General features: G+C 39.2%; 1 protein-coding gene and 1 long non-coding RNA gene across 2 annotated transcripts; one reads left to right on the forward strand and one right to left on the reverse strand.

Annotated features, from left to right (window-relative positions):
- Positions 1-15,542: 15,542 nt before the first annotated feature.
- Positions 15,543-15,966, forward strand: LOC118563338. Its single transcript, XR_004931153.1, has 2 exons — positions 15,543-15,750; positions 15,862-15,966. It is a non-coding gene; the product is annotated as an uncharacterized LOC118563338 (long non-coding RNA).
- A 182-nt stretch (positions 15,967-16,148) lies between these two features.
- On the reverse strand, positions 16,149-21,060 carry LOC118563362. The gene is made up of 6 exons (XM_036137773.1): positions 19,958-21,060; positions 18,608-19,876; positions 17,066-18,115; positions 16,725-16,960; positions 16,345-16,410; positions 16,149-16,289 (listed from the first exon to the last, which is right to left on the reverse strand). Exons 1-6 carry the CDS (start codon positions 20,616-20,618, stop codon positions 16,149-16,151), a joined length of 3,423 nt encoding a protein of 1,140 aa, XP_035993666.1. The 5' UTR covers positions 20,619-21,060.
- Between the last annotated feature and the right edge of the window lie 2,464 nt (positions 21,061-23,524).

Raw genomic sequence — 23,524 nt, forward strand, 5'->3', positions numbered from 1 at the left:
AGGACCACCAACGCACCAATAGGCCAAGGCGCCAGCCAATGGAGGAGAGAAGGACTCTGCTGCAGTTTTCTATTGCTTAGTGCATGCACAGTCACTAAGGAGATGGAGCCCCCCCCCCCCCACACACACACACACACTCCAAGGACAAAGACACATCACTGCAGATCCATCTCATCCCATTCACAACTCTTTCAAACCTCTTCCCTCTGGTAGGCGCTACAGAGCACTGCATATTCTAATGAATAGCTAACTCTGACTCAGTGTCAGGAAAAACTCCTGTGCAACAACTTAGTAATCCTGCTTCTATTCGGCCACATCTTTGCTGGCTACCACCATCAGTTATCTATTCATTATTCTCTATTTCAGCGCTGTTCATAATGTTCATATTGTGATATTGTAAACGGTATACCAACTCCACCTACATACATAACACTACATCCTAAACTTATTTGTTCCAGCATTCTCTGCACTCATCACACTGTGGACCTGTATGTTTGTATGTGGATGTGCTTCATTTCCATCTCCAGCGTGCAAATAATGACAATGATGGTGATAATAATTTACTTTTGGATCCTTTGCACTCTGCTCATTGCACCATTGCATTATTTTCTCAATCTGTTGGTTTTGTTCATAGTGTGTTTATAGGTGTTATCTGTACTGCAGACTGTGTTTTATTTTGTTACTGCATTACTGTGGTATTATATTATTGTGTAAGTATGCACATCGTGAGCATTATACTCCGTACATATAATCCAGAATGAAATTTCTCATTTGTACACATGCCTGGCAAATCAAAGTTGATTCTGATTCTGATGATATCTATATTTAGATAGGTTGAAGAAAATGGGTCTTTATCATTCAACTAGAAATGCATTTGTGGAGACTTGCAACTAGAAGCCGTATTGCTTATTTTAATGAACATGACCTCTTATAAATTAGCTTACACGTTCAAAAAGCAGCTACAAACAAACTAATATGATTTTCAGCTCAGAATGGCTCTGAGAAGTAGGAGGTTTAACAAATTGTGTTTATTTGATTGAAACGCAAATGTAATTAGTGATTGTTTGAAGCAGGATGTCCGGCTGATGTAGAGTTTCACTGCTGAAGTGTTTGTGAAACAGGGTGAGGGGGAGAAAGGAGGCACTCGCCCAGGGTGCCATTTGTGTAAGCTCCGCCACCGTGTGAATTATGAAGTAAGGAACTCAAGGTTTACAGCAAGGTTATACAAAATAAGTATATAAACACTAATTAGACCTCAATATGCATTGGCTCTTCAATATTCATTATTCAAATTCAGTTGACTTGGCAGAGCATTTTTTCATTTCACAGGGACGGCTCAAGCTTGTTAACATTTCACCTCCAAGCCTCCAAAGTAAACAGATGTTTAAGAAGCAATAAAGCAACAAATAACCTCAGTCTCAGTCCAATCACATCCCCAATTAATGCAGCCAATTTAGCTTTTTTGTTTTGTTTTGCTTTACCGCTGCCTCATTTCTCTGTTTTTCTTTTTCTTTTATACCCTCCTCCTTCTCTCACGCTTTGTGGATAAGTTTCCGTTTGATCTCGCAGGTGTTTCTTGGCCCACGGAGCTCCCCTTGGCAAACACAGGCTGACTTTTCCCTGTGCTCCGTGGTTACTAAACAGGTTGTGTAATGAATACAGGTGCTGTGGTTCTGCTCCACCTGTCAGGGTGACACGATCAATACTGATGGCAGGCTGCGTTTAATTGTCTTCTGTCAACACTCGGTGAGACAGAGGAGAAGGGAGAGAAAAAAACGCTTCCCACTCAACACACAATTCCACACTTTATCAGGGTTTTAGTGCCTCGTTATGTTAATTATTTGGATAAATTTCATTGCCAAAATGTATTGTTTTCACTTTAGGACAACAGGACAGTGTTCAGGTTAAATAAATGTTTTATTTTTTTGTGCATTATTTCCTTGTATACTTAAGGAAAGACAGCTTAACTTGCTGAGTGGCTTCATGTTTTCCATCTAGTTGGACTTCTTTGCTTTATGCCACATTTTTAGGGACTCTCAGTGCGTCACAACGCTTTTGTAATTACATTTATCCACCAGAAGATGGCAGTGTACCTCCTTCTGAAATCCAGTTAAGAGGGAGAGACAGAACAGCAAAGTTGTACCTTAGAACTTCTTTCACTGTTGCCATCCAAGCAGCATAATGTAATATTAATTATATAAGCTAAAGGCAGTGACAAATTGTTGGCAAATACAATGTTACAACATTTAATTTAGGAAAGGTTTACATTAGGTCTCACAGCCACAAGTTTCACAAATGAATAAATGGAATTAATTAAAGTTAAATAGGAGAACAATTCATTTTTTGATCTGGTAAGTTAAAATGCGATGATTTTATTTCTTGAGGTCTGAGAAAGTTTTATTTTCTCTTTATTTTTAAAGACTTTACAGACTGTTTCACTGTTAAACCCAAAACTCAGCAACAATGCTATACAGGAGGCTGTGGTCTAGTGCCCTATCTCCCCTCAATTAACTTCAAACTGCTCTCTATTACACGCTACAAAGAGGCACGCAATTTCATTACCTCACACCGGCCTATCAGAACCACTAATTGTTTTTTTTTTTTTTTCATTTTCAGTACCCCTCCATTTCCTGGGTAGAGAGTGTGAAGATATTCCACGTAAAAAAAAAAAATATATAAAGATGAAGGATATATATATATATATATATATATATATATATATATATATATATATATATATATATATATATATATATATATATATATATATATATGTGTGTGTGTGTACCTTCCAAAGGCCACGAACCCAAAGCACTCAGAGTCACTTGATACACAATCAGCAAAAGGTCAACACACAAATTAAGTGAGATGCTGAAGTCTACTGGGTAGAGTCTGGGTTGCTTGACTTCCTGTCTTTAAAGCAAAGCTTCAGACCCATCAGTTGTCTTTTCTGTTGTTTAAATTTAGATGTAATTCTGTCTCACTCCAAACAAGATTTGGCACACTTGTGGGCAAGAAAAAAAGCACAATGAATGTATCAACAGTTCCGAACACATTTCTTAGGTAAGGAATCTCGAAGAAAATAAAATGCTTATTTTAAAAGTGCACCGCACGTCGACCAACAAAATAATTACTCAAGCTGGTATTTCAAGTCCTACTGAAATGTGCTAGTATTACTTCCAGGTACAAATAAGAATTTCAGTTGTGCTGGATCAATTTATTAGATAGTATTTCTGGTATTTACATGAAGGGGGTGATATGATGATATCACATTATCTATAATTAGAACATGATGAAAGCACAGTGATTATGTTGTAGTCTGTTGGGCATAGTATATCCTTTGCTGTTCAATGTTTCCTTTAGCTATATAAAATAGCTTTTATGTCACAAAAGTGCAGTTTATCTGAATGGCGTTGTCATTGTTCAGATTTTAAAGTGAATTACATCTTTTGGGTTTATGGAAACTTGGTTTCTGTAAACCTAGGGTTTATGAAGACTAAAGATTAGTCAGGTTCTGAATATGTTTTAATTGTGCTTGATGCAAGTGGTTGAAATTGCACTGACTAAAAGCTGTTACATTTTAAGGGGTCTAAATGCCTGTTATGTTTCGTTTTTAGAGCTGTTTCCAATGCAGGGAAAGTGAAATTGTGATCAAATTATGATCATGTTTCTGTGAAAATATTGCGATCATGATGCATTTGCCACATCACTCACTTTACTTGTTTAAAACATTGCATGCTTGACCAAAACATTTGGTCATATATAGTGTAGTGCCACAAGTATTCATAGTCCATGAACATGTTCATGTGACAGATTCCTATTCATGTTAAAACCACACACTTTAGTGTATTTTATTAGGCCTTAAAGTATGTGATAGACCTGCACACAGTAACACCTGTCAAGTGGAAGAAAACAAATGCATGGATTTCCAAAGGATTTTACAAATGAAAATCTGACCTGGTTACACAGCTTAAACAAAGTCAAAACTCTTAGAAGTAAGGCTTTATTTCAACTAAAGCTTTCATTAAGGAATGTCTCCACAGAATTGTACAGATATTCCCCACTATACCCCATGCAAATGTTGCCCATTATTTGCAAATCTGCTTAAGTACAGTGATATTGGATAGATAGGCTGATGTTTGTGAATATAATTTACCAAGTCTTACCACACAATCTGAATTGGATTTAGGTCTGGACTTTGAAGGGGGAATTCTAATTATAAATATTCTAAATCATTCAGTTAGCAGTTCTTGGTGTTTGTTTGAGGACATTATCTGCTAGAAGGTGAACCTCCATTATTTTTTCTTTTAATTAATATTACCAAAAATCTGAATTAGATACAATATGAGCATCTTGAGCATATTATTCGACAGCACATGGCGTATGTTCATCTTTTACCTATTTATAATGTTCTTCATTAAATCGTAAAACTATAAAATAATAAAATCATTTCAACAAGGTTTTGATTATTACACCCCCACACCAGAAACATATGAACTACGTGGCCTGTCAATACAAGTGTACTTTATTACTTTTCAGATGGTGGACCTGATGAAGATCCAAGTGAGATTTAAACTGTTTGTCATTAAATAGCATGTAGATCATGTGTATGGTCTTCCCTTTTTTTCTCATTTGAGGTTTATTGTTGTGCCATAGTGTTTTCATTTACCAATGATGGATTGAATGGTGCTCTCTGATATGCTTAAATCATGGGATATTGTTTATAAACACTGTTGCCAAGTCCACTTTGGGCTTCTTTTTTTCTAAAGTTGCTTGTGAATTATGTTTTTTGGGCTTGTTTCTGAAAGTGAAATTACTTATTTGGGCTCTAAAATAAGTGACGATAAACACGAGTTATAAAGAGACCCGCTTGCTCTGCCGCGCTACAGACACCGTAAGTATAATCAGCTGAAATATCCCTCCGCCTTTTTGCGTTCACACACTTTTACCTGAAGTGCATCCTGCATTGCCGGCATATTGGCTGGGTCTTTTCTACTCTAGGCTGACATTTGCTTGTATTTTATGCAGTTTACAGTTGCAATAGCCGGCGATAACTGCTGAAAAAGTAAATCACGCGGTGCAGATCACCATTTTGAGGATTCTGAAGATGAGCTTTTACACACAGATAACATTACAGAAACCCAACCCATAAACCATACTTTAATGCTTATTAATTAGTTGTCTCTGTATTTTACAAACTAAGGCTGAATCACATTACCAACTGAAGCACCCTGGAGTTACAGTGTTAGCACATGCAAGAAGCTGTGCAAAACAGTTCTCTTTCAAGGGTATTAAGCTCCTGCCCCTGTTGCAAGCAAAGTATAAGACTCTGAGAAGACCTGGAAATTTTAAACCCTTTTCCAGGCTTTAAAAAAAAAACAACTGTGTTTATGCACAACTGTGTTTATGCACAGCATGCAAAATAATATGAAGAAATTATTGTTGTTGGTGTGTACAGAAATCTCAGGATTAGATGTATGTGTGTGGGAGTGAAAAAAGAAATAAAATAAATAGAACTTGCGTCTTTATTAAAATGTAAAATGTATTACTTTATACTTCAATACTTAATATTATGTCTATCTTTGTTTAAGAGCCAAAAAAAGTATTTCAACATTAAAAACCGTATTTGTTTACATATTGTTTAAACAAATACACATTTAGCTTCCTTGGTTCTCATAATATCTGTCAACGCCGTTTATAACCTAACCCTGCGTTAAACCTCTACCAGACAATATCCCTTATGTTTGACCTGCCTGATGTGTTCCTTGCTTCTCATGCTGTTATTTGTTTACTAATGTTTTCTGGTAAACCTTTGAGGAAGAACAATTGCATTTATAGTGAGATTAAATTTCACATTGGTGGACTCTATTGATTACGTGGCTTCTAAGGCAATTTGTTGCAGTGGATTTTTATGTAAGAGTATCAGGGTGCTGGGGCTGAATACAAATACTTGCTACATGTTTAAAATTGCCATGTATTCCTTTCCATTCCACTACATAATTTTACACCACTCTGTACTGACCTATCACATTAAAATAATACAATAAAATACATTGAAATCTGTGGTTTTATTGTGACAAAATCTGGGAAAGTTCAAAAGGTTTTGCAAGAGACTGTGTTCATGCAACGATTGTAATGCTCTCATCCATCCATACATTTTCTTACTCGCTTTATCGCTCATGGGGTCGCAAGGGGTGCTGGTGCCTATCTCCAGCGTGCAATGGGCGAGAGGCGGGGTACACCCTGGACAGGTCGTATTTAATACAGAAATAATAAAAAAAACTAACTGCACGTCACCTGCTGAAATGCATTGTCTCCTTCTTTTATGAGACAGTGTATTTTGTTGTTTAATGATATTTGGTTTGATTGCACTGAAAACTCAGCGCAGGCATGGTTAGGGGTTCCAGAGAATTCAACCAGACGGGCTTCTTTTCATTGCATTCGGTATACCTTTCTGACTCTTTCATGATTTCCCGTTCATACCCTTTTCTGACATTTTACTTGACTTTACTTATGTTTCCCATATCAAGACTGAATTAAATCAAAAGCATCCGACTGATTGTACCCCAGTGACTTATATGTTAGAAAGGGTTTCCAGGCTCAAGTTAGAATCGTTTTGGTTGTGCTATCCAAGATTTGATTCGCTTACCCAACCAGCCGAGACCCGCCTGTGATGAGGTACTGGTCTCCAGCAGGGCTATAGAAAAATCACATGCATACTGTTTTCACCTTAGCTGAGGCACACAAGGAAATAAAAAGGGGGGAAAAAAAATGCAAAACTAACAGAGAGACACATGGACAGCTAGAAAGCGGGGAGAAGAGATAAGGAGAGGGAATAAGTCTTGGATCTTCAAGCAGTAAAGGTCCCTGCCCTAAATCCTGTGCAGTCAAGCGTGGAAGAACAATCAAAGTTTTCAAAAACACACCTACACACTCATTCACATGCACTTTTTGTATAGTTATTTAGTTGATTCTTCCTCCTGCTTGCTACTTTTTCTGCTAAATGATGCAACTTTGTCCATAATGGTCAGCCCATGGGAACTCAACAACAGCAACCTCATTTCAATTAAGTTGAAAGACAGTAAAAAAAAGCAACCTTTTATTCTAATTAGTGAGCAATCTGCATACATTCAAAGAGCAAGATAGTAGCCCAAGGTAGGCCCTCTGTCCTCTGACGCGAGGAATAAAAGTATTTTTCTCCTTTGTGAAGGGACTAGGCGCAGCAGCACCCTGGCAAACTCTCATTATGCTCTGAAGATCCTGCTTCGCCTGCAGCACCCAACCTATGCACCCTTTTCGCTCAGCCTAGCTGAAACAGATAACAGAGCAGCTGCAGCCAGGTAGAAAGGGCCACATTTGAATGTCAACCGTCAGATATCAGAAGCTACAAACGGTGCGGCAGCGTCAGTCGTACAGACACACATTATCTCAACATGGAGCAGCTCTGATAAGGCGAATAAAAGCCGGAGGAATTTTAATCACGATATTAGGGATTAGACTTTAGAAACTGAATGACATTAATTTCAAGTTAGCTAACATATGCCTGAATACAAAATGAACACATTTCATGAGAGCTGCATAAAGAACAGCCATGGTTGGTGGTATGTTTTAATAATCGATGCAGTGCTTTATTTATGCAAATACTAGCTAATTTGTAATTATTTGAGTGGGAGCATGTTAGGTATCTTTTTAATTAATTCCCTCAGTGTATAACTAACAGCCCCCATCTATGGCTGCTGATAGTAACGAGGAAATCAGAAGCTAATGAAATGCAGGATTATGAATGATGCTTCAGACATTTCAGGTATCCCACGGTAAGTCATTATTAGACTTAGTCATCACTGATTTGGTGCTAGAACTGCCATCAAAAGAAAAGAGAGCAATGAGCCTTTCAGCTGTCTCTGGAAGAAATGGCAGTCGGTTTTATTACAGTTGTTTGCTGTGTGCTTGCATCACGTCTACTATGCATAGTATGATTGCAGCAGTTCGATTGTTTTCTCTTTTTTGGTCTGTTGTGTATGCCAGCAAAAACAATTCAGGTTGTAACTTCTACATAAAGTTGGAAGCAGGTGTTTACATGCACTTTACAAAGACAAAAAAATAAATAAAAATCTTTCTCACTGTCTGACATTTAAAGCAACTATACCTGATTTTGTACAATGGAGAGTGAGTAAGAGTGAACTGTAAGCCCCGCCCACAAATGTTTTCCCCATTGTGAAACCTTCGACATGCATGAGAGAAAGCACGCATCCCAAGCTTGTGCACAATCCTCCGGAGGAAACAAGGCTTCATCAAGGGACTTTTATTTGTTTTCTTTGACATAAATGGCTGCGTCTTGGGTAAATGACATTTTCCTATGGGAATGGTCAGTACTTATCATGCATGCCATGCTGTTATGTTTTCTTACCCTTTCGTGCACGTGCTGGAGGAGCTGCTGCTTAGCAACGGTTACGCACATCGGTGTGGAATTGGCAGAGAAAAGTCAGACCGGGTTGTCCCCAGTTTGCTACTTATTCAATTAGTCAATTGTCATTATAAAATTAGATATCTTAACTGATAATACATTGAGTAAAAAAGCATTTTTTTATTAACCAGACCAAAAAGTTCAGGTATAGTTCCTTTAAAGGGGCCTAGCCACATACCATAGGTCTGTCCCAATTCAGGGGCTGCATCCTTCAAAGGACCCGGTCTATGTAGGCCAGGTCCTCTGTGGACCGTGAAAAAGACTGGAAGAGATTGGCTCGTGAATTGGGATGGTCTAGCCTCCACCGACTGTCCCTGCCCTTACCTTAGCATTACTCATGTTACCGAGCAACCGAGACAGCGCAAAGCAGGTGTGAAACCAAACAAACGGAACCCGAATATTAATCCTATTGTCTCCTCTGCTTTGTAAATAACTTTAGGGCCACATTGTTTTTATTTTCTTGCTTTACCTATTAATTATGACCCACAATCTTCTATTTAAAATGTTTCTTTATCATCTTTTATTATATTCAAATTCATTAATCAGCCTAATGTATAACTTTATGTTGCAATATACCATTAAACAAAATTCACTGATGACAAACACCATTTGCGTAATTTAGTGAAACATTTTCCAATTTAAACACTAACCCTATAACGTTCTGATCCTATAACGTCCGAGCATTTTTAAAATCAAGCGATATGTCAACAAACCGAGCAGATATTTTGGTTTAACATAGCTAACTTCTTACCTAAAAATATTTTAAAAGTTACTTTTATATCACAGAAAGCGTAATAAGTTGAACCTTATTCACAGCTTTTTACTCTACACCACCATTGCTGTTTCCGGTTAAAACATTCTCTTCAGTGAATCATGGGGTAGGTTTAACCATGAAGGACACACCGGACCCATCCTTCAAAAATAAAGACACTCTCATCGGCCGCATTTGAAAGAGTCTTAGAAGGATTCAAGAATTGGGCCAGCCTTCGCCGCTGTGCTGTGACATAATCGGCCTACTAATACGTCTTTCGAAGGATGCAGCCCGTGAATTAAGACACACCCTATGACTTAATGAATTTCTATGCCAGTAACTCACTCTGGTTGCATACAAAGGTTTTCTGATTAAATGATTGTGCCCAGTTGGCTTAATATATTTTATTTATATATTTACACTTTGTTTTGGCCCTAGCTGTTAGTATATGCAGCACTTTTGTGTATATTTACCATAACAATACCACATGACTGGAGGTACAAGCTGTCAATTTGCTGTAAAGCATTGCAGGACAGTGTGCTGGCTCTTATGCCAGGCTCTCAATGGATTTGGTGCAAATACGGCACAGGCACCACAAGGAACCAAAATCATTAAGATCAGTGTGTACACTGCAGCAGATGGCGCAGTTTATGTCAGCTAATTGTGCCCAATGCAAAGTTCTTTTCAGGCTCATAACGGACTAAGTAAACACTATCAGGACAAACGCCTGCCGTATATTATTTTATTAGAAGATGAATATATGGTCTTCTGTGTTTTTTAAGGATCATATTTCAATCATATTTACCAACATTATTTCCATTTGCTAAATGTGAAAATAATACAAAATATTTTTCTAGATATATTTTTGTCATCATCTCAATTTTTATGAGAAGGAAACTGTAAACTGTATGACAGGAGTGAAACATTTTCATATCCTTCCACGTTTCTCACAATAATTTGCTGGAATTTTGTCCATTTCTCACAAAGACCTTTTCAGCTCTGTCCACAAGTTTTCAATGCAAATGAGATCAGGATTTTGTGATAGCCACTCCAAAACATTGATCTATTTTGTCCTATTTTTGTTTTTACTAATTTAGTTGGATGGTTATGGTCATTGGCACTTTTTAAAACCCATTTACATCCATGCTATAGAGGGGACATATAATGCAAAATATATTTTTTAGCTCCCTATATACATTCACAATACTTCTTGGAATGCCAAAAAGTTGAATTTTGTATTTTCAGGTGCTGCTTAGAAATCTTTATATTCTGTTTTGGTCATATTTTTACAGTCTGTCCAGTTTTCTCCAATATCTATTACATTTTGTTAACAGTATTTGCTGCGGAGCTGCTAAATAAAGTCATGATCTTCAGGCAAATACATTTCACAGGTTTGTAAACCTCAAATTTCAGCTTTATTCGTTTGCAACACCAGACCAAAAAATGTTGGGGCTTTTACTTTTATGACGCAACTTGTGCATTGATGCAGAGATGAACAGGAGTTTGTACTTGTCTCCAGAGGCCTCTCATTGTGATAGAAGGCATGCTCACCTAGTCGATAAACAATCTGAGCACCACAAAAGAACAATGGCCACCATGCCTTTGTTCATGCTCCAAATACATTCACCTTAAAATGTCAAAAGAAAACTATTGAAATGGTTCAATCTTCAATTGACTCAAAATGGCTCATCACTTGACAAATATGCCCAATTAATGGACTCTATCTGTGCTCAATACACAGCGATGAGTAAGAATTAGACTATTTAATACATTGCAGATAAATACATTAAATCTCTTTATTTTTTTCCATTTTACTGAAAAGCTTCCATTAACTGTTTGCAAAAACAAGAGTGTATGAGTGTAACTCATCCTCTAAATATATATATATATATATATATATATATATATATATATATATATATATATATATATATCAAATGTGTGTGTGTAGGTAGAGAGACATAAAATATCCACTGTCAATAACCTATAGAATTATTTACTGAGCAGAAAGGAAAGCCCTAACCCATAATAAAACATCGAAACGGGCTGTGGCGGTGTTTTAAGTTTCAGTTCCTTTGAAGGCTGGCAGAGTGTGGATTCGGTCAAGTTTAATATCCCTCCTTCTGTGGTGCTTGGCCCAGTGAAACATCTGTCTGTTCATGCCATGACTTTTTATTCCTTTGAAAGTTGTCTTCAACAACTCCAACCCCTCTTCTTCTCATTATTTCTCTGTCTGCACGTCCAACTCATCTTTCTCCTGCTGATCTTCACAGTTTTCTTCTCCACTCCATGAAGCACATGCAGCATTGTTTCAGAGACCCTCATCCCTCAGTGTTTCATCCATCCAAGATTCCTTTCAATTTATAAATGAATGAAAATAGCTTTATTTAAAACACAACAGCAACATTACTAACCAGAAGAATTGTTGTATCATATTGTGAGAAATACTTTACGTGTGACGATAAAACATTAAAAAAACAAAGACATTTGAATTACGACACAAAATGCCTTCCTCAATGAACAAAGCATTTCAGAAATCTTTTGAATCCTATAAGTATGGTCCTATATTTACATCAAAGCCTTCTTAGAATTGCTTATTATAATTTTAAATGTTTGAATGTGGTTTGTATGAGGCAGACCTACTTCCAATCACCCTAATCGTTAGCTCCCTCCAAAGATTCTCAGTCAGATTTATGTCAAAACCGTAGAACCCTGGGAACCATTTTGCGTCTTTTTTTCTTTTATCACTTTGAATTATTACAGCTATGCATTTTTAAAATAACTACAATCTATTCCTAAAGCTACTGATTTTAATGATTTCCTTTCCTTATTTTGCTAAAATGTTTGATGGTTCAAAGGTTCACGTGTGCTGACTTTGAACATATCTTATCAGCCCTATGTATGTATTTTGCATGATTCTTGAAGTAAAAAAGTCAAGAATGTTTTTTAATACCTCAAGTCCTAACACATCTATGAAGTTTATCAACTTTGATGTGCTCTGTTTTTTTGTTGAAACATGCTAATTTTAATACATCTGTATTACGATGGAAAATATGTAAAAAAAAAAAAATACCCTTGATGTAAAAAAGCTGTACCTATAAGATGTATACAAACAGAATTGAGGCGTTGTGATTAGTTCTTATGGTTGAGCTCTCCTTTTTTGCGTTCCAGGAAAACAGAGGTATTACTTGAAGTTAAGATGTTCCTAAAGTATCACATAGCAGATTATTTGTATTACAGGCATATAATCCATGAAAAATGATCAAACCTCCTAGGATTTTTATTAGACCATTAAAGCACTACAATGCACTCTATTTTGTCCAGATCATTCAATGAAATTACTGACATGGAGAAGTAATGATGCTGGCCATGTCCTGTAATACTAATTTCATTTAGAGAGGCTATTGTTGTGGGATAAAAGGAGCATATAGAGGAGCACTTAACTCAAAATGAGAAGCTTTTTGGTAATACGACTGATGGAATACTTTAGCAGTAGACCCACAAAAATATTTAATGTGTACAAGACAAAACAGAGGGAATCATAAAATGAGATGTAAATAGTGCTTTTTATCTAACATTTACAAAGGTTGTTTTCTCTTACATGAAAAAACAAACCTTTTCAAAATTAGCTGTATATTTTTTCCGACTCATTCTGTTCCTCATTTGACAAATAAAATGTGAGTTTCCTATCTATCTATCTATCTATCTATCTATCTATCTATCTATCTATAGATATAGATATCTATATATATATATATATATATATATATATATATATATATATATATATATATATATATATATATATATATATTTATATATCCCCATGCGGGATTGGAACCCTGATCTTCTGCATAGGGCTCGGACACCCTACCAACTGTTTTTACAAAGAGGAAGTGAAGGTTGGGTGAGATGAAAAAGAAAGGGCTGTGTATTTGATGATATTACAAACATACCCTTAATTAAAGTATTTGAAAAGTATTTGAATAAGGGGTTTAAAATGTAAATGGCACATTTTAAAACGCAATTAAAAATCTTCCAACAAAGGTAACTGCCAAAACCCAAATAATGTTTTTACACAACTTTTATTTTGTGCACATTTATCAAAAGAAGTTCATCCTTTATGTGTAATGTTTCTATAATTACTTTTTCTCTTAGCTAACATATAGAAGAACAAGTGCCATTGTACTTTTCTGTCTGCACCTAAACTGTCCTGCCTTGTGCTCTTCAGGCCTCAGTGCCTCTGTGAGAAATTCTTATTGCCCACTAGACATCTGCCTCTATTACAGCTGGACCGGACTAATGAACTGGACTAAAACACAGTCATTATAAGATTGATGTTCAGGCACAAAATCATCATCTTAAATGGAGGAAAACGCATATATTGTCTGTAGGTAAAAGTTTGCGTATCACTAAAAGGTTATTTGATTCTCGACAAGCTGATGGCCTAGGTCAAAGAGCAAAAAATGGAAGGGGTAGAAAAAAGGCCAGGTGCTCAACATATTGCATTCAGGTCTGTTGCTGCCAGAAGAAAAAAAATGACTTTTAATTTTAATTTCGCATGCAAATCATAAACATTTTTCAAGGCATATGGAGGAAAAATGGCCACTTCTGTCTTGGCCCAAGGGACACGTTGGCTGTTTACACATAAATAGAGTTCAGACTAAAATGCAAGGTAATAACAAGGCTCGGATCATTGTGAAAACTTAGATATTTATGGTTTGAAGTATGGGGAAAAGGACTATCCAAAGGCAAAGACAAATATACATAAAATTCACATCAAATGTTGAAAACAACCCCAACAAAAAGCAAATTTGTCAACAAATAAAGATATGGGAAAAACATTGGAATAATAGAAAATAACATTAAAATAACAAAGCTTGTGTAAAAACAAAGAAGTCTCACTTTAACATAAACTCTAGATTTTTGTCGCTCTGGTGCATTTTTGGTTAAAACAAGTCTGTTTTTTTTGTACATGAAGTTAGGGTCGCCAGCAATTTATCTCGAGCAAGAGTAGCGATACTTGAGTAATGATATAACTCAAGTAAAAGTAAAAGGTACAGTGAAGTAAAACTACTGCCAGAAGCACATTTTGTTAAAACAGTTACTCACGTAAATATAACTGAGTAAATATAAGTAGTTACTACCCACCTCTGGAATTAGGCCATTTGAATCAGGTGTGTTGGAGCAGAGATTCATCTAAAAGTTGCTGAATAGTAGCTCTTAAGCACTGGACCTGGGTATCCCTGTTTTGCACAGTGTCTTCAAATCTTGACAATTCCGGGGTTCTTTTCGACACCAATCTTCAGTTCTTTCCATAGATTTCCAATTGAATACAAGCCACATGAGTACTAGACAATTCTAGAATTTTACTTTTTTTACCTTTTTATTGGATGTGTGTGTGTGGGACCATTGTATTGCTTGAAAATCCCCAATCAATTTGTCTTCAGATTCAAAACAGTAATGTCCCAGTAAATTTCTTCAATAATCCTTCCATCCTTTCTACGAAGCCTTCCCCTTTGTAGGCTGTAATAAAGCCTATACTTTGATAATACAGCATGAAAAGTTTACTTGGCCTGATTTATTTAGGGGGAGATATATAGAACCTCTATACAGTTTTGGCCACATCTGACTGGTCTATATTTTCCCAGTATTTATCTGTCCTCTCCAAATCCTCAGCAACAGACTTTACACAAGCCTAACCATGATTTTTCTTCTGCAGTGGAGTCTGATGCAGTGGCTGTGCATAGATACAATTGTGGGTGACTGCAATAAATACTGTTTTCATGGGGAAAACAGTAACTGCTTTTTCTAGATCTTTCTGAAGCCCTCTATGTGTGCTCCTTGACCTGTAGACAACTCTTGATTATTCTTTTGATCCCTCTGTCAGAAATCTTACAAAGGGTTTCTGGTCAAGGCTGGTTGCATGGTTAAGACTGCTCAGTAGAGTACCCAATAGTGTTGCGTCGTTCATGAATGATTCGTTCAAAAGAACAAAACGTTAAAATTAACGCACTGAACCGAATCACTTCATTAACTGATTAGCTCATTCTCAGTTCAGTTGAAGAATGAGTCAGTGCGTGCCAGGCTTCCACATTCTGTGAATCTGAGTGTCACATGGACGACCTTGAGCGGTTGGGTTTTTGTTCAGTGAGACAGAGTCTTGAACCAGACTCAGGTGGAGAACAGCAGCAGTTTATTTTCCACTCAGCATCCACACAACACTGTCCTTCACAGCTGACACTGCAGTCTTAAATAGTCCCAGCTGTGACGGACCAAACCATATTAAATTGACAGGGGAATCTCTTAATCAATCTCCACCAATTTACATAAAATACATTTTATTAAATACCATACTTCTATTTACTTTTTATAAATATTTTTCCATTTTATCATTACACCTTAAATAAACACCACAAAAACCCAACAATTCCCCCCTAGTCTCCTCAATGGCCTCTCCCAAAGCTATATATGGCGTCTGGACCCCCGGGGTAGAATTTGTCCAAACACCCTGGAGAGGACACAGAAAAGACAGGTGAGTCACTTTACCACATCACTCCTCACTCAACAGAGTATGCACACATTTGCTTAGTTTTTCCTCACCATTAGCTCATTGCTCTGTGGTAATCATTATGCTCCTCCACAGGCACCAGCAACCAACCTCACTCATCAATGAGGAGCAGCTGTGCAGAGCCCAAAACAAAGGCCACATACCAATCGCCAAAATGCTCAATAAATATAATTAAAACTTCTTGTGTGCAAACTTATTGCTGTGCAAATCTCTGCTTAAAGTGCGAATGCTAAATAAAGTGTTTGTTAATACAGTGCAGAAATACCTTTTAAGTGCCATACAGTGCTATATATGTAAAATAGTCCCAGTAATGAAGATCTCTTCATTACATTTCCTCCCTCCTCTCTTAAAAGCACAGTACCTCAGTCCTCCGACATTCTGGATAAACAGTCAGCAACCACATTAGCCTTCCCTGGCTTGTACTGCACCGTGAAATCAAATGGCTGCAGTGCCAAGTACCATCCAGCGATGCGGGCGTTGGCATCCCTCATTTTTCTCAACCACTGGAGGGCACGATGGTCAGTCTCTAAAATAAAGTGACGTCCCAAAAGATAGTACCTTAGAGCCTCGATAGCCCATTTCATGGCCAAACACTCCTTTTCCACTGTTGAATATCTTGTCTCCCTGTCAAGCAGCTTCCGACTCAGAAACACCACAGGTCTTCTTTCACCGTCCACCTCTTGTTGAAGAACGGCTCCAAGCCCCACTCCTGAAGCGTCTGTTTGTAAGATGAATGGCTTAGTGAAGTCTGGTGTGTGTAAAACTGGATGAGTACATACTGCTTGCTTGAGATCCTTAAATGCTCGATCACAGTCTTCCCTCCAGCACACTTTGTTGGGGGCTGCACCCTTTGTTAGATTGTTCAGTACAGCTGATCGCTCTGCAAAAGAAGGTATGAATTTCCGGTACCAACCCACTAAACAAAGAAATCCTCTCACCTTCTTCTTGGTCGTTGGAACTGGGAAGGAATGTATTGCGTCCATCTTCCCCACTTGAGGCTTTATTTTCCCAAACCCAATGACAAAACCCAAATACTCCACTTCTCTCTTAGCTACATTACACTTCTTTGGGTTAACAGTCAGTCCAGCCAACCTGATGCGGTGTAGCACCTCCTGCAGGTGAGTCAGATGCTCCTCCCAAGACCGGCTATACACCACAACATCATCTAAATATGCTGCAGAAAATGCTGAAACATCTCTCAGTACATGATCCATTAAACGTTGGAATGTTGCGGGCGCACCCTGGAGCCCAAATGGCATGACTCTAAATTGGTACATACCAAAAGGAGTTTTGAAGGCCGTCAGCTCTCTCGCTTCTGGTGCCAAAGCCACTTGCCAGTATCCTTTGCACAGATCCAGCGTTGTGATGTAACTTGCCGAACCGACTTTCTCCAGTAAGTCGTCCACCCTGGGCATCGGGTACGGGTCAAAGTTGGACACAGCATTTAAATGTCTAAAATCTATACAAAATCTCAGGGAGGCGTCTTTCTTTGGCACCAGCACAATCGGGCTGCACCACTCACTCCTAGACTCTTCAATTATTCCCAACTCCAACATCAGCTTTATTTCTTTTTCCAGTACCGGAACCAAACGTTCTGGTATGCGATAGCTCTTTTGCCGACTCGGTGCATCTTCTTTCAGCCGAATCTTATGTTGGACCAGTGATGTAAATCCTGGAACTTCTTTAAAGAGCTGAGGGTCCAAGAACGGTTTGATTTTTTCCTGCTCAGTAGGAGACAGATGAGAAACGTCAACCAAAGCACAGTCTGACATGCTAGTTGGGAGAAATTTTTCGGTCACTTCCTCATCCTTAACTGCTCTCACAAATAACTCCTGGTGCACTGGCTCTTGTCGGCTGCGAAACTCTTTCAACAAGTTGACATGAAAAGTCTGATGCTTTTTAGCCCTTTCCGGCATGTACAGTTCATAAACCACTTTACTCACTTGTTTGGTGATCTCATATGGTCCATGCCATTTTGTCAGCAGCTTGTTGTCACTGGTAGGCAACAGTAACAGAACCTTCTGTCCTGGCAAGAAGACTCTGTCTCTGGCCTTCTGATCGTACCATGTCTTTTGATGTTGTTGAGCTGCTTTCAGGTTGTCCTGTGCAAAAGATGCCATTTCCTGCAACCGCTCTCTCATGTTAATGACGTATGCTGCAATGTTTTCACCCTCTGGCTTAGCGTCTTCCCAACAGTCCTTCAGTAGATCCAGCGGACCTCTCACTTGGCGGCCATACAATAACTCAAAGGGTGAAAAACCTGTAGACACTTGTGGAACCTCCCGGTAAGCAAATAACAGGTACGGCAGCCATTGGTCCCAGTCGGCACCTGTGTCAGAGACAAACTTGCGCAGCATATTTTTAAGAGTCTGATTATATCTTTCCACTAACCCGTCCGTCTGGGGGTGGTAAGGGGTGGTCTTAAGTCCTTTAATCCCTAATAATTTATAAACCTGCTGCAAAAGTTTGGACAAAAAATTTGTTCCGCAATCTGTGAGAATTTCTCTTGGTATTCCTACTCTAGAGAACAACTGCAGAAGACAGTTAGCAACATGTCGGGCTTTAATGGATCTGAGAGGAAAAGCCTCAGGGTACCGTGTCGCATAGTCACATATCACCAATATGTAACAGCAACCTGTAGAGCTCCTCTCTAATGGACCCACAATATCCATGCCTAGCCTCTCAAACGGTGTCTCAATAATTGGCAGCGGCTGTAGGTGGGCTCGGGTTACTCGTCTGCCAGAAGTCAACTGACATTTTCCACAGGAACTACAAAATTTTGAAATCTGGGTATACATTCCCGGCCAGAGAAAACGGCTACTGATTCTACTCAGCGTCTTATGAAAAGCCATATGACCTGCCCATGGAATTGAGTGGCCCAGCTCCATGACTTTGTACCTGAACTGTTGTGGAAGGGCTAATGCGTCACCCTGTCCCTTCTTCTGATACAAAATGCCTCCTTTAATAATGTAAACTGCATCTTCCACGAAGTCTAACCGGCGCTGATGAGTTCCCCCCCCAGTTACTTTTTCAAACCACGGTTTTAAAGTAGGATCATCTCTCTGGAGTGCACCTACATCTGAGGGAATGTCAAACTCCAACAAGTTATTTGGCTTAGACAACTGTCCTATCCCTTCATCACCTGAGCCTTTGAATTTCTCCATTCTTTTCTGAGCTCTTGACTTTTTAGTTTTTCCCGGCTCTATTTCCAGAGACTCCCCATAAAAAGGCAGCTCTTCCAACACAGTCTTTGCACTTTGAGCTCTTGTGACTATATTACAAGGTTTCAGTGATTCTACTGGTATATCAGATTTTGGGCATAAATCCTGGGCCTCTCTGTTGGTAAGCCCTTTGGGTTCATATTCTGACTGGTGAATAAGGTCAAAAAGAGTGGGGATATCATTACCAAGTATAACGGAGTACGGCAAAGAGGGAACTACAGCTACATGTACCAAGTATGTTTGACCTCCCACTGTCAAATACACCTCAGCACTTGGGTAGACATGTTCATCTCCATGTACACATTTTATCTTAACCCCCACCCCACTTAGCTTTTCTTCAGAGATTAAGCTAGCATGCACTAGAGACTGGAAGCACCCAGAATCAAGCAAAGCTTCTTCTTTTTGCCCATTCACTAGAACAGAAACTGTACAAACCTTCTTTTGCACAGCCTCAATAGCTGGTCTTGGCACTGAACACAAAAGTGATGGCTTTGATTTAAGGGCGGGGCAAAAATGTTGCGTATGGCCAAAGCCATTACAATTGTAACATCTAATATCTTGCGCAGAAGACTTGTGAAATGACTTTTTTACATTAGGAGGTCTTTGAGAAGGGAGCTGCTTTGAACTAGAAAAATTTCTAGCCTGACTTTGACCAGAGCCCTGTTCACCCCCAGTGGACTTACTTGATGGGGCATAGTGAGTCTCTCGGCCAAAATAGGTGCTCTTGCTCCCCTTCCTGGCTGACGTGAAGACCTCTGCAAGAGTAGCTGCTTCTTTTGCCGTCTTCGGGTCGCGCTCACGGATCCAGATCTCCAACTCTGGATTAACCATTCTTAAAAACTGCTCCAGAATTATCTGCTCGGATATTTCTTGCACAGTACATTTATCAGGTTTAATCCATCTTGAAAACAAGTCTTTTAATCGCACATAAAGTTCACGTGGCGTCTCACCTGCTTCAATCTTCAGGCATCTGAAGCGGCGTCGATACGTATCAGCAGTGATTTCATATTTTGCCAGAATTGCCTCTTTCACTTTTTCATAGTCCTCAGAGTCAGCCATATCCATTAGAACATAGGCTGTGCGGGCCTTACCGGTCAACAAAGGGACCAGACGAACCGCCCACTCATCTCTAGCCCAGCGACACACCTGGGCCATCCTCTCGAACGTCGTCAGGAAATGCTCAATGTCATCATCCGTGGATAAGGGAAGAAACTTTGGTTCAATTATGGTCCTGGAACCACGAGCCAGCTGGACATCACCACCATCTGATTCTTCTGTAGGTGCTTCAGATGTCGTGGGTTGAAGATGTGCTTCTGATACATCAGATTTTCCAAGTACAGCATGCACTTGAAGCTGCATTTGTTGGAATTGATGCTGTATGCTTTTCCACCTCTGCTCCTGGCGGGAAAAATCTTTATCAATCTTCAGGTCTCTAGCCACTTGAGACCGCATCATAGATTTCACCATCACCGCCAGTTCCTCCAACTTATCTTCAGGGTTGGTTGTTGCCATTGTCTCCATTTCAGAGGAAGCTCCAGCTCCTTCCTCAGGCTCTCCCTCTTGGGCTGGCTTTTTTCCTCCTCTGGTCATCATCTTCTCTGGCATGAACATCCCACTCCTGACACCACTTGTCACATGGACGACCTTGAGCGGTTGGGTTTTTGTTCAGTGAGACAGAGTCTTGAACCAGAGTCAGGTGGAGAACAGCAGCAGTTTATTTTCCACTCAGCATCCACACAACACTGTCCTTCACAGCTGACACTGCAGTCTTAAATAGTCCCAGCTGTGACGGACCAAACCATATTAAATTGACAGGGGAATCTCTTAATCAATCTCCACCAATTTACATAAAATACATTTTATTAAATACCATACTTCTATTTACTTTTTATAAATATTTTTCCATTTTATCATTACACCTTAAATAAACACCACAAAAACCCAACAATTCCCCCCTAGTCTCCTCAATGGCCTCTCCCAAAGCTATATATGGCGTCTGGACCCCCGGGGTAGAATTTGTCCAAACACCCTGGAGAGGACACAGAAAAGACAGGTGAGTCACTTTACCACATCACTCCTCACTCAACAGAGTATGCACACATTTGCTTAGTTTTTCCTCACCATTAGCTCATTGCTCTGTGGTAATCATTATGCTCCTCCACAGGCACCAGCAACCAACCTCACTCATCAATGAGGAGCAGCTGTGCAGAGCCCAAAACAAAGGCCACATACCAATCGCCAAAATGCTCAATAAATATAATTAAAACTTCTTGTGTGCAAACTTATTGCTGTGCAAATCTCTGCTTAAAGTGCGAATGCTAAATAAAGTGTTTGTTAATACAGTGCAGAAATACCTTTTAAGTGCCATACAGTGCTATATATGTAAAATAGTCCCAGTAATGAAGATCTCTTCATTACACTGAGCGAAGCACTGACTGCCCTTAGTAACTCATTCTACCATTTCCACTTGTGGAGGATACATACATGTACTCATGCCACTGTGAATGGTATCAGTTTTTCCAAGCTAACTCCCAACCACGAGTCAAGCCACATGAAAACAAACTAACAAACACACACCTGACACATAGAGCAACACATAGAGCCGTGAAAATGAGGGCAGAGGAGACAGAAGAAGAATGAAGAATAACAGGGGAGGCAGTGAAAACAAGCCTATTCACAAGCCTATTCTTCTGCCTGGGACCTGGAGGAGACGGGGTAGCTGGGACCAGCCAACCATGCCCTGCGAGCCACATGGGACTCAGACTCAAACTTCTTCTGCCTGGGACATCTGAAGCAGAGGGTGGCTGGGGAAGCCAGCCACGCTGACCAGCCACCATGCGGGTCTCACAAGGCTCGAATGCCCACAAGCCGTACAGAACAGGCCTTCTGTGAAACTCTTCTCCCCTCGCTTCAATGGAGTGAGAAAAGGGGGAAAATGATTGTCCTCTGCAGAGCAGAGGACCCGACTGAGTTTGGAGATTCACCGACTAGAATCAGAGCTAAGTTTGCAGTCTAACTTGTGCACAACCAGCCGCTGAAGTAAAAAATGCCCAAACCAAGCTTGTTTATTTTTCTCAGCTGTTGCAGAAGGCTGACTCCAGAAAACATGGAACAGCCAAAAGGTCGGCACAGGACCCACTTTCCCAAGTGGAGACCGAAAAGGAGCTGAAATCACGACTGCAACCGGGTCAGAGACTGCATGCAGGACCTTGGAGCTGCCTGCTCCGACCACATGTTGGCTAGGCCACAGAGCCGCAGGCTAGCCCGCTGCTGGAAGAACCAACGTATTCCCGCTTTCCACTGCTCTCTTCCTTGGATGGCCAAAGTGAACCAAACTCACACGAGGCACCGACAGGTCTGGCAGAGAAATGAGCAGGGAGAGTTACATGGTGTGTTTGGAAAGCTTGTGTAATGTGTACTTACAAGCTTCTGTGTTACATTAACGCACAGTTTACTGAGTGTCTATTGCTTCTGTATATATATCCTTTTTACTTTTTATTTTACTGTATTGTTATTTTTTTGTCTGCACCATCAACACCAAGTCAAATTCCTTGTAAGTGCAAACCTACTTGGCGATTAAACTTGATTCTGATTCTGACTTGGTGTTTTTAAACACAAAGAGCTAATGGAGGTCGCTGATGCTAGTATTCTGTATCAGGCCATTGCCGATGTGATTCGAGTGTGTTTTTATGGTTATAACAAACGTTATCTCCACAAGGGTTTTATACATTGATGAGATATTAATGTTTATGTTATCCAGCTCACTCCTTATGACTAAAAATAAGGCTGAAGCTTTTAAACTTAGCGTTGAAAATGTGCTAGCCAAAATGCTATTTAGCTCCCAGTGACTTCCTGTTTCCGGATATTCAAATACAGTCGTTTCAAGCACAAGGCTTGTTTGTTTTGCTCCGTTATCGTTCGATAGTGCTATGCGCGTTATTACTGCATTAATATAGAATATTAATGTTGATTTAAAGGCGTTTTGTTTAACTTTAGGATTAGCCAATTTTAGCGACCGATCGCTACAGCGGCCCCTAGCCTCCCGATGTTATAAAAATCGAGCATCCCTAAAGTTCAGCATTCTACTGAGCAAATCATTCTTTAAAATGTTATTTCTTCAAATAATGTTTTGTGTAACTCGGGATTTGCATTGTGAATGGGTTGGAACACATGCCAAATATTGTTCTAAATTAGTTAAGCTAATTAACTCCATTCTATGTTCTTTAACTCTGATCTGCAGTGAACCTGGGATTCAGTGAATTATTCCGATGATGTTCAACCACTTTGTTTTGTGTTCTGTGTTCTTTTGCATGTATATAGTTCCTTAGCTTAGCTTCTTTTTATCTTCCTTTTGCTTAGTAGTTCAGTGAAATTTCACTAGCCTAGTAGAGAGGATTTGTTGATTGACATGTAGTGTTAATTCAGATAAACAGCATTATATAGTCATGTTCTCTTGATGTTCATTTTATTTCTGTTAATAAATTCTTGAACTTGAAGAGAAGTTGTCACTCCTTATT

Source organism: Fundulus heteroclitus, chromosome 6 (assembly GCF_011125445.2).
Source record: "Fundulus heteroclitus isolate FHET01 chromosome 6, MU-UCD_Fhet_4.1, whole genome shotgun sequence".
Lineage (NCBI taxonomy): Eukaryota > Metazoa > Chordata > Actinopteri > Cyprinodontiformes > Fundulidae > Fundulus > Fundulus heteroclitus.

Bases quoted from the DNA above. Each gene is read 5' to 3' on its own strand.
- LOC118563362 (XM_036137773.1), bottom strand. From the start codon at position 20,618: ATGTTCATGCCAGAGAAGATGATGACCAGAGGAGGAAAAAAGCCAGCC. The intron at 16,961-17,065 runs GTATGTACCAAT...CATTTTCTGCAG, and splicing joins GGCCTTCAAAACTCCTTTTG to CATATTTAGATGATGTTGTG. The intron at 16,290-16,344 runs GTACTATCTTTT...CGTGCCCTCCAG, and splicing joins TGGGCTATCGAGGCTCTAAG to TGGTTGAGAAAAATGAGGGA.